The sequence below is a fragment of the Salvia splendens genome, chromosome 5 (assembly GCF_004379255.2).
Source record: "Salvia splendens isolate huo1 chromosome 5, SspV2, whole genome shotgun sequence".
Lineage (NCBI taxonomy): Eukaryota > Viridiplantae > Streptophyta > Magnoliopsida > Lamiales > Lamiaceae > Salvia > Salvia splendens.
Window position 1 is genome coordinate 16,508,369 of NC_056036.1, and position 12,252 is coordinate 16,520,620.

A 12,252-nucleotide genomic window follows, 5' to 3' on the forward strand; every position below is an offset into this window, starting at 1 on the left:
ATACGAATAATTCACCAAATTGTCACGAGTAATGGATGTTATTAACTATATAATGCACAATATGTGAACTGCAATGCATACGAATAAGATGTACCATGTTATGATGTTTGACACACGTTTCTTGTTTCCCCTAAGGGTTTAATAAGCTTAGGGGCTAGGGTATAGTACGTAGACATCACTATATGCACGTATGTAATCTTCAATCCGTTGATTAACCCATATACACAATACCTCTAATAATGCATAATATACTGAGATAATGACAATTAACAGCTACATAATGCACTACCTAAACCAAATAATGCATATACGTATATTCCAATAACAACAATTTGTTAGTAATGTCTACGTACTATACCCTAGCCCCTAAGCTTATTAAACCCTTAGGGGAAACAAGAAACGTGTGTCAAACATCATAACATGGTACATCTTATTCGTATGCATTGCAGTTCACATATTGTGCATTTTATAGTTAATAACATCCATTACTCGTGACAATTTGGTGAATTATTCGTATCGTTTTATAATTTGTTATTAATGCGTACGTACTATACCCTAGCCCCTAAGCTTATTAAAGCCTTAGGGGAAACAAGAAACGTGTGTCAAACATCATAACACAGCACATCTTGTTCGTATGCATTGCAGTTCACAAATTGTGCATTATATAGTCAATTATATCCATTACTCGTTACCATGTGAAGATTACATACATGTCTACGTACTATACCCTAGCCCCTAAGCTTATTAAACCCTTAGGGGAAACAAGAAACGTGTGTCAAACATCATAACACAACACATCTTGTTCGTATGCATTGCAGTTCACATATTGTGCATTATATAGGCAATTATATGCATTACTCGTGACCATGTGGTGCATTATTCGTAGCGGTTTCCAGCCATTATTAGATTACTATTGTACCCTCATAATGCACAAAATAGGACAAATAATGCAACACGGGATTAATTACCCAATGTTGATCTTGACCGTCTATTTCTCTAATATAATGGCTGATATTAAGAAGGAAAAGGGAGGAAATATAGGAAAAGGAAATGAATACATCCCTATATATATATATATATATATATATATATATATATATATATATATATATATATATATATATATACTTAATTTATTAGTGTTATCATCTAAAAAAGTAATAATAGTATTTTACATTCAATCAATTTATTATCAAATAATTCTTAAAAGTTTAAGTTATGAAAATGACTACATGCATATAAATACTTAATTTTTTAGTGTTATCATCCAACAAAATAATAATAGTATTTTTCATTTAATTATTCTATTATTATATTCTTAATTCTTTTGTCATCCAAGGAAATGGTATTTCTTAATGCTTTAGGCAAATAATAGTGTTATCATCCAATTTCTTAGTGTAATCTAATTTATGCTATTTCTCTACAAAAAATGGCACCTTTTTTTGAAGTGACCGTATTTAATATTTTCATACTCCATTTCCATATATAATCAATGTAATTTGATATTGATTAACTTTGCAAATATAGCAAAAGGACAATTAAGTAAAGGGATAATAGGTCATGAGAAAACCGCTTTAAAATTTAAGGGCATTTTGTAAATACAATTTTTGTTAATTAATCTTTACTCAAACTAAAAATGACTTTTACTATGGGCATATTTATTTTACAAAAATAGACTCTTATTTTGGAACAGTGAAAAGTATCATATTATTGCCCCTAAGGGTGTCCCCTATAAGGCGGACACGCCCAATAGCCCCGCCCCAGTTTTTGTCCATAGCCCCAATTTTGTTGTCCATAGCTCCAAAATTCTATTTCCGCCACTATAGTGGACACCTCCAATAGCCCCCAAATTTTATAATCAATTTTCATTTTTAAATATTTTTTAGTTTCAATCGAGTGTAATTTAAATAATCGCAGTGTAAATAACTAGAATACGAGGTAATTAGGGCCGAATATTCGTTGTATTGCAAAGGGGTAAAATTATACAATGAATAATTAAAATAAAATACAACTACAAAACTCCGCCACCGTCTACTCGGTGCATTTTTTAGAGAGTGGTTGTGTAGATAGTGAGTGGATGGATTTTGTGAAAATGGTGAAAAATAGGTGGTGGGGAGTGATATTTATAGAGGAAAAAAATTAAAATCACGCCGCAATAGCCGCGGCGGATAATCACACTATAGTCGCCGCGCCTATAGGCGCGGCTATGTCCCCCCCCCCCCCCCCGCGTCCTCGCCCCGCTGCCGCCGATCGCCCGTCCGCCCACCCCGCCCACGTCCGCCTCCGGGGCGGACAACTCCCCCACTATAATTCGCCCGCCTACCGCCCCAACCCGCGTCTATAGCCGCGGGTGTCCCATAGTGGACACTCTAAATAGCACTGGCGGATCCAAGTGGGAACAAGGGGCACTGTACCCCCAAACTTCATACTAATGTTAATACTATTTTTAGTATTCAATTCGATAAATCTTTGGTGGTCGGGTGGCAACTGCCTTACTTTTTCTATCTCCTATCCCGGGTTCGATTCTATTGAGGCGCACATTCCTTGAAATTTTATTCTCCTTTTCAATGTTTTTGTGGTATGCATTGCATTATTATATTTTTATCACTCCTTTCCAGTTATGTTATTATTAGTTAGCCTGGTACTAATAATTTGCACTCTTATTTTCTTTTATTTCTGTAGTCATATTTTCTTTTTTTTGTATTGTAATTGGTTTTTTTAGTTTTGTAATTATTTGAAGTCCTATTTTCTTTTATAGATATTAGGCTGTTTACTACTGCCTTAATGATTTTGATTTCCCATATTATGCTCTATTATTTTTTAATTGCTTTGATTTTATAATATACTCTATTACTACTTTTTTCATCATTTTATGTGATATTATTTGTAGTAAAATTCATACTTTAAATAAAAATAATCTTGCTTTTATTAAATGCTTTGAATTTTTTATATTATACTATTATTTTTATCATTTTATATATTATTACGTTTAGTACAACTTGTACCTCAAATAAAAAAAATTCTTTCTATTTTAAATTATTTTAATATTTAATGCTATTTTATTCATATCATAATCATTTGTTGTACAACTTCGTACCCCCGAACTAAAATTCCTGGATCGCTAAATAGGAGTATATGATACTGATATATTTTGTAAAATAAACTCTTTTTATAGTGGCATAGATATAGATTTATGGGCATAGATTGAAAATCTAAGTATATGGCTCTCTTATATATAACTTTCAATATTATTCAAAATTACAATCGATTTGTAGGAAAAATAAAAAGAATAATATTTGGATTCAGCTATTGTAAAATGACGAAATTGTCAAATTAATCACCCCAAAAAAAGTGGCCATCACCAATAATTCTTGACTTGTTCAGCCACCATCACCAATTCAATGGCCATGAAAACCATACAAAACCACAGATGCTTGCAACTCTCTATCCACCTTAAAATGAGAGTGAAAGAATCTTCGAATCTGCAAGTTTATGAGTTCAGTCTGTCAACCTCAAAACGTCCAAATCTACGAGTCAGACATATCTAAGAAAGATGAGACAATAGAACTCATTGAAATGTCAGACCTTCTTGAAATTATGTGACGCTAGAAACTCCTTCAATGGCTTCTCTTCTGCATCAAATACAACAATGTGGCTCGGTCGGTTCCAAGTTTGGGCCAACTTTGTAGCGAAACCAGCGGGGTCCCCTAAAAATTGTTCAGACTCGTCCAAGATTCCTTTTTCATCACTGTTCAGAGCAATGGTGGAGTAAATAAAGAGAGTTGCATGTGAGTAGAGTATTAGATTTCGAACTTTCGGATTTCACATTCTCACCTTGGTGTACAGTCCAAGAAACGCATTGGAAGGTTGCGATGCAGAGTGGAGTAGTATGGTGTAGCATGGCAAGGCGTTAGAAAAAGGATGCCTTTGACATTATTCTTCATGGCCTCCTCCGCGAGATAGTTCATGACATCCTCAGCTCCTCTCTGCGGACTGCGGATGTTAGCAGGTAAAAGCAAAACCATCCTCAGTGACAGAAACATCGACGTACCTGATGGATCATGCTCATATATAACGCCATTGGGACGTTAGTTACAAGCAGGAAAAGGACTGCCAATTCCAGCTTCGGGGTGCGCCTAATATGGGAATTTGAATCTCCTTTTGATATCTCTGCTCGTCCTAGCTTGGCTAGTGAATAACCCGAGAACATCAACGCTACTGGAAGCACAGGAAGAACAAACCTGATAGTTGGAGTCTGAAGATAATTAGAGGCATTAATGGGCAAAGCGCTTTAGATGCGATCGCAAAATGTCATTAAAACAAAGGTACCTGAACTCTTTGTGGCCAAGGAGGCTATAAATTCCCAGAAGCCATAGGACCAATCCAGGAAGCTTCCACTCTTTGGACTTAACAATGCCCGCAATAGTAAACGGTATGTATGTAAAGAGCATAACAGTGAATCCTTGTGTCAAATACCAGTGCCATGGATGCGTTCCATAATAGTCTCCACCAGATGACAAGAAATTGAACTTCAGAAAGTTAAGAGGAACAATCACCCTTGACCCATAGAACTGATAATCCAATAAGAATGTAAGACCAAGCACAATCCCCCTGATACAAAGATAACGATTTCAAAATAAATGGAAAACATGAAGGCCTTTCTTTACAAGATAATCACAGAAATAAAACAGCTAGAATTTAATTCAAAACAATTGCCTATAAGTGGTTTACGCACATATGAGCATCTGCTGGTGGTGCTTAAAAGGACAAGAACAACAGGAAAGTCAAATCGGTTATCTACACAGTTCGGATGTCAAAAGACATGTAGCAATAACCTTCATTTGAGAGACAAAACATAAACTAACATAAGTTATCTTAATACTTGGCTCTAAACATCTCATAGCGAAGTATCTTGATCACGTCCAAAGATACTGTAAGTCTGTAACTTAAGTCGGCTTTCTCAAAACATAATAATCCAGAGTTAATCGCAGAATGCTGTCTTTATGTTCATTAATGTCGGTAGTGTCATAATGATCTCCAACATGGTTCCAAATGATTAATGGCCAATCACCTTTATAGTTTACAGCCGCTAACTGTTTAACATGGTTCCAAAACGAGAGGCTCTCTCTCAAAAACATTATGTGATTAAGCAACAGGGCAATAATCCAAACTTCAATATGAACACACTAATCTATGGCATCTCCCATGTAGAGGTGCGTTGAAGAATAATTGAGCTATTTCCAAAAATAAGAAGCACTATTTTGCAAAAGCTTTTATAGTAACCCTTAAGATCTAAGCACAAAGAAACATAAAACAAACATGTATGGTTGTTAGCATACTTACCCAATAGGAACAACCTCGAGAAGAAGAAACTTTAGCTTACTACGCGTTGAAAATAGCTCCAGACAGCCAACATAAATCCATGTGATAGCACTTGTAGGGCGAACGGCACATGCTATTGCCGCTATAGCCAGGGCATACTTTCTTGAACCAGATGGAAGTGCAGTGGCTGTCCCTCTCAAGCAGGGCCAGTAGTATAAACTCACAATTGTGAGAACGGTTTCTAAACTATTAGAAAAGGTACGAGGCATGCAGTAAAACAAGAACCAGTTGCTTAGCTGTGCAAAGAGCTGTCAAAGAGTTAAGTAGCACAAATCTGTACTCCATTAAAAAACAGTTTTGGAAGCATAGAAAAACCATTGAAGCAAAGCAAGGATACAGCCCATTCAGCAACACTACCACCAAACAGAACTCGAGAAAATTTGTACACGTAGAGATCACCAAAAGAAGCAAATATCGACTGCAACAGCCGAGGAGACCTTATCTGTGCAAGATCACATCAATGCCACACATTTTACAACAAAACCAGTGCAAGCAGAATGTAGAATAACCAATAAAATAAAAAAAATACTGCAGTACTAGTAAAAGGTAGTAAAACGCAATACTCCCTCCGTCCCTTAGAAAATAGGCTGAATTTCCTTTTTCGTCCGTCCCATAGAAATAGTTTATATCCATTTATGGAAACCTTTTCACGTTCTCTTTAACTTTATCATTTATAGGTCCTACCATCTGCTAAATTATTTCAACTACTTTTTCTCTTTCTCTCTTAATTTACCAATTACGCATTAAAACTTGTGCCACCCTCAATTAGCCTATTTCTATGGGTTGAAGGGAGTATGTAACACGAAAAAGAAATTGAAGTTTTGCAAAATGTTGAATTGCAAGAAATTAATAGTGTACCATGAACCAGTGAGAATCAAGATGAAGAAAGGCAAGAACTTTATACAGAGCAGCAAAGATAAGTGGATGCAAGTAGCTCCTTATTCCCTTTTCCCATTCCCATGTCAGATGCCCATACCTAACATTTTCAATCAACAATTCAAAGAGAAGAACTGTGAAATTTATGCTTGTGTAGTTGTGTGTGAGAGAGAGATTTACCCAAACGAAATTCGATGGGCTATTTCAAGAGCTTGCCAGTGTTCATCCGGATTGAAGTACGTCTGCACGAGCAACGAATTGATAATGCGCGCAATCAAACAGAAAATAAATATTTTGGGTAGAGATCGTTGCGAATCAGGGTTTTTGGAGGAGAATTTTTTGGTGTCATCATCGTCATCTTCTTCTTCTTCTTCTTCTTCAACGGATGAATGGGTTTCACAGTTTTTCCTTCTCTTCATTTTTCCTAATTTTCTCTTTTACCGATTGATTGGATCGTAAAACGTCGCCCGAATGGGATTTTTATTTCAGATATTGTTTGTCCTTTATTTGTTTCTTGAGAATATTTGGCTTTCGTCAAATTAATCTTCAATATTTATGTGCGATTAGTTATGTTCGTTAATCGTGATGGTCATTTCGATTGCACAAAGTTGCTTTTCTTTTCATCATACTAATAGGGAGTAGTAATTTTATTTTTGCATTATATCAGGCTATTTTAAAAATCAATTCATGCATTTAACATAGAATTACTATTACACTTCCCTCCGTCCCAAGATAGTTGAGGCATTTCTTCCGGGCACAAGATTTAAAAAACTAATATATTAAAGTTTAAAGTGAGGACAATAATGTAAGAAAGGGAATACAGTAAGAAAGATGAAAAAATAGTAAAGTATGAGAAAGGAAAAAGTTTTTGCCAAAAAAAAACAAACAACCTTGGAACAATCCAAAAAGAAATAGACTCAACTACCTTGAGATAAAGGAAGTATGATTTAGAGCATTTCAGGTGTAAGGTATATATAATTACCATTCTCGAAATTGGATATATACCCTTTCAAAAAGTAATAAATTTTAAAAAATGTATATAAAAAAATAAATTATATTCTAAAATAAAAAAAATAGTACAAGATGCATTCTAAAACATAAAAGTATAATACATTCCCCTTTAGAATGATTTTTCATGAAAAAAAGACAAATATAGTAGTTATAAGACTTTGTCTCTCATATACCTCTCCCCATGGAGATATTCTAAGGGAAAAAGGTATATAAAAAATGTATATCTTCTATTTACCTTTTCAAAAAGGGAAATATACCCTTTTTAAAAGTAACAAATTCCAAAGGGAAAAGTATATAGAAAGATAAATTATTTTCTAAAAATAAAAAAGTACAAGATGTATTCCAAAACATAAAAATATAATAACTTCTCAAATACCTCTCTCATTGGATAATGATTTTTCTTAAAAATAAGACAAATATGATAGTTAAAAGATTTTAATTCTCCATTGATTGAGAGGTAAAGATACCTATTTAAAATAAGAAAAATGTATAATACCTTTGTCATTGAAAATTGATTTTTCATGAAAAAAAGATAAATATGATAGTTGTAAAACTTTAATTCTTTATTTGGAGATGCTATTAGGGATCTGATAAGATTACAAAGAAGTTTACTTCTACTTTAAATAGGGATTAAAGGAGAACCGATTACAATAGTATATAAATTACATATAAATATCAACTACTATTACAATGATTTGACGACTAATTAATACTTCATCCGTCCCATAATAAATGACATACTTGGATAATGACACAGTATTTTAGAAAATGTTGTTTTGGGTGTTAAATGGAGTGAAAAAATAGTACTATATTTATACAAATGTGAGATAATTTTTTTAAAAAAAACGCGACATCTTTGTGGGATAAATTAAAAAGGAATGTGTGACATCTATTACGGGACAGAGGAAGTAAAATTGCCAAAGATTGTTTCACTTTTTTAGCATATTTGCCAACATATATTTACCATATTTTCCATCAAGATCAAAGTTTAAAATGTGGAACAGATAGAAGTTGCTATTATCAACTGAGCTCTAAATAAAACTATTGATAAACCAACACCTCTAACTATTTGTGCTATTATTATTTGTACAAGTATGAATGCTATATAAACCAACACCTCTAACTATATGTGTAATATGTGGAACCCCCACAAATCGTAACTTTCAATGTAGTAGTATATATTAAAGTTTCACATATGATATGAATTCATCGGTTAGTGCTGGTGGCTGACTTTCCGTAAAAATCATGGATTAAATATACCTGGTCAATGGATTTTGACTAAATAATAAAAGTGACGAGACATTTAATTTTGTGAAATTAAATGATATAGCGTCGATCTACATTTTACGTAGATAAATGTAGTATATTCACATTCTCAAATCCGATTTCCGGTGAGTGAGAAATGGTGGATTAAAGTTGGGCATAATTAGCTTTTAATTAAAGCATGAAGTTGGAGCTTAGGGAATAATTAACTAGTGTTAATTATCCCACATAGGAGAAGTAACACATATTTTAATATGTTTAAATTAAGTGACTTTATGTTACTTAATAATTATAGTGGACCAAGATGGGTGAAAGAACCCACACGCGCGCACACGCGAGCCGCCGCCCGTGCCCGTGCTCGCGGCCGCGGCTGCGGGCCCGGTCCCGATCCCGATCTTGATCTTGGACTTGGATCTTGACAATTGGTCTTTGGGCTTGGTGCTTAGGCCAAACTTAGTCTTTTTATACCACCGCAGAGTCAGCAATCTAAGTGGCTTGACACGTCGTCAAGCGTGGCACAGTCAGAGCTGCCACGTGAGAAAAGCACACGCTCCGCACGCGAAAGGCACACTCCTGCCACACGCTCGTAACCGTCGGCGGTTACGAATCTGCCATGATGAGCATTCATGACTTGGTTGACCCCTACATGGTGGTTTGGCCTATAAATAGGCTAGCCATTCCACTGCATTATACACACATTACACAAGCATAAGCTCTCTCTCTCTCTCTGCATTGTCTTTCTGTCGAAGCTCTGTCCTCTCCTCCATCCAGTTCGCCGGAGCTCTGTTGATTGCGGTGCTGCATCACCAGAGACGTAGCCGTTTTATCTTTGGGGACGACACGCCAAACCGAGAGCACTACCGGGCGTATCTCGTCTTGCGGGAAGAGGCCTCCTCGACTCGGCTAAACTTATTCACGGTTACTATTTCATTTCCAGTTGTAATTTTTAGTTCAGTTTCTCCTTTTGTATTCCTTCTTTGGGTTTGTATTACGCCCGGCTTTTATCTCTTGTAATCCCTGAAACCAACAATCGCAAGACGAGATAAAACTTGCTTTTGAAGGAATTTGGACACTAAACTGAACCTAAAAACTTTCGAAACATTTAACACCTTTGCTGGAGATGTCGACTTAGTCCAGCACCGTTGCTACCACCACCGCCGCCGCCATTTCCTCCACCATGGCGACCACTGAACCGGTCAACACTTCATCGATCTCCTCGATGATGCCAACCCCCGGCTTCCCAGCCGCCTCTTCAACTGTCCCATGGGTTTGGGACAACCCTTTCGGGGCATCCACTGGTTCCACCTTTGGTGGTTCGGTTGGTTCCACTTTTAGTGGTTCCTTCGGATCCTTTAATGGATCGAGTGTTGGGGCCTTCGGGTCTCACACGAATGTTGGGGCCTTCGGGTCTCATGCGGGTGCTAGTCCCTTCGGGGCTGGTACGACCATGGCGGGCTCTATGCCCAACATGAATGGTGGGGGCTCTATGCCTAACCATGTTGTTGGCTCCTTCGGGGGCAACGGAATTGGTTCCTTCCATGGACCAAGTGTGGCACCTTTGGCACCAAGAATGATGCCACCTGCCTAGAAACCACCAAAGTTTGGAGGATCTGACTTCAAGCGGTTGTACCAAAAGATGTTGTTCTACTTGACAACATTGGGCGTCGCCAACTTCCTCACGGAAAACGAGCGGTCTGCGCCAAGCGACCAAGAGACTAGGCTCGAAGTCATGGCGGACTATGAAGCTTGGAGAAAAGGGGATTATCTATGTAAAAATTTTATTTTAAGTGCATTAGATGATAGCCTCTACAATGTATACTCCAACGTAACCACATCTAAACAAATGTGGGAAAACCTAGAAAAGAAGTATAGCATAGATAATACTGTAGGGACTGAACAAGTTGTAGCTTCTAAATTTATGGACTACAAGATGGTCGATTCTCGACCTGTCATGGAGCAAGTCCAAGAGCTCCAAATGATCATCCACGCACTAGTGGCTGAAGGGATGACCTTGCCCGATAAATTCCTAAGGTGCACGATCATTGACAAGCTTCCTCCCAGCTGGAAGGACTTCAAGAGCTATCTCAAGCACAAGCGAAAGCAGATGACCCTTGAAGACTTGATCGTGAAGTTGCGCATTGAGGCTGATGTGCGCAAAAGTGACCAAAAGGCTAAGGGCTTCACCCCAAATGAAGCCAAAGGCAATCTATTGGAGCAGGGCGGTCCCTCCAACAAACGCCCTCGCCCAAACCGTCCAAATGACAAGGGGAAGGGAAAGCAGCCTTCAAAGAAGTTTGAAGGCGACTGCTACAAATGTGGCAAACCAGACCACTTTGCAAATGACTGCCGCAGCAATAAAAAGAAGCCGGCTGCCCACGTCGTTGAGAAGGAGTTCAAGGACTAGGACGAGAACGACCTTATTGTTGTGATCACTGAAGAGGTTAACCTTGTTGATAACAAGGGTGGCTGGTACATCGACACCGGCGCTACTACTCATGTCTGCTCAGATAGGAGCAAGTTTGCCTCCTACACCGCGGTTGAAGGAAGGAAGATCAACATGGGGAATCAAGCATCCTCCGAAGTCCTTGGCATCGGAAATGTGATCCTCATGATGACGTCTGGCGTCACAATAACGTTGAAGGATGTGCTGCATGTCCCGGACATCCGCAAGAACCTAGTGTCAGGATCAATACTAGTTAATAAGGGGTTTAAACTTGTATTTGAGTTTGATAGGTTTGCTTTGTATAAGTTTGGAAAATCCCTCGGAAAAGGTTATGTAACCGATGGGCTTTTCAAGCTTAGTGTGGCAACTCGCAGTGTTGCAAAGCCATTGGCTAATAATAATAAAGCATCTACTTCCTCTTATTTGACCGAGTCTTCAAATTTATGGCATTGTAGATTGGGACAAGTAAATTCAAAAGCCATTAAAAGATTAGTGAATTTAGATTTACTAAAGGCTAATGAAGTGGATACCCAAGATAAATGTGAAATTTGTCTTGAAGCAAAAATGACTAAGTTGCCGTTTCACTCAGTTGAACGAAGCACAAAACCCCTTGAATTAATTCACACAGATGCATGTGATTTAAAGATGGTGCAAATTAGAGGTGGTAAAAAGTACTTTATCACTTTCATAGATGATTGCACAAGGTATTGCTACATTTATCTTTTAAGAAGTAAAGATGAAGCAATAGAAGCGTTCAAAAATTATAAGAACGAAGTTGAGAATCAACTTGGTTGTAAAATCAAAACGATTCGAAGCGATAGAGGAGGTGAATATGTAGCCCCGTTTGAGGAGTTATGGAACGCAAGTGGTATAATTCATCAAACAACTGCTCCATATTCACCACAATCTAACGGTGTTGCAGAACGCAAAAATCGAACTCTAAAAGAGATGATGAATGCATTGCTTCTGACTTCAGGATTACCACATAACATGTGGGGGGAAGCTGTTTTGACAGCCAACTATATCTTGAATAAAATCCCTCTCAAAGGAAAAGATGTTACTCCTTATGAGTTGTGGAAGGGAAGGAAGCCATCATACAAATACCTCAAAGTGTGGGGGTGTTTGGCAAAGGTGATGGTTCCTCCGCCCAAAGAAGTTACAATCGGACCTAAAACGGTTGATTGCATCTTCATTGGATATGCACTTAACAGTAGTACATATCGATTTATTGTTCACAAGTCTGAAATATCGACTATCACAGTAGGAACAACAATTGA

General features: G+C 37.3%; 1 protein-coding gene across 1 annotated transcript; it reads right to left on the minus strand.

Moving 5' to 3' along the window:
- Nucleotides 1-3,204: 3,204 nt before the first annotated feature.
- LOC121805080 (mannosyltransferase APTG1-like) lies at nt 3,205-6,766 on the minus strand. The gene is made up of 9 exons (XM_042204849.1): nt 6,439-6,766; nt 6,241-6,358; nt 5,720-5,824; nt 5,344-5,630; nt 4,330-4,611; nt 4,052-4,241; nt 3,835-3,986; nt 3,586-3,748; nt 3,205-3,482 (listed from the first exon to the last, which is right to left on the minus strand). Exons 1-9 carry the CDS (start codon nt 6,675-6,677, stop codon nt 3,399-3,401), a joined length of 1,620 nt encoding a protein of 539 aa, XP_042060783.1. The 5' UTR covers nt 6,678-6,766; the 3' UTR covers nt 3,205-3,398.
- Between the last annotated feature and the right edge of the window lie 5,486 nt (nt 6,767-12,252).

What these genes read in the sequence shown, in the direction of transcription:
- LOC121805080 (XM_042204849.1), bottom strand. Translation starts at nt 6,677, where the DNA reads ATGAAGAGAAGGAAAAACTGTGAAACCCATTCATCCGTTGAAGAAGAA. An exon ending in TTGATTCTCACTGGTTCATG is followed by an intron (nt 5,825 to 6,240) that starts GTACACTATTAA and finishes GATCTTGCACAG; the next exon opens with ATAAGGTCTCCTCGGCTGTT. An exon ending in TTCTTGGACTGTACACCAAG is followed by an intron (nt 3,749 to 3,834) that starts GTGAGAATGTGA and finishes TGCTCTGAACAG; the next exon opens with TGATGAAAAAGGAATCTTGG.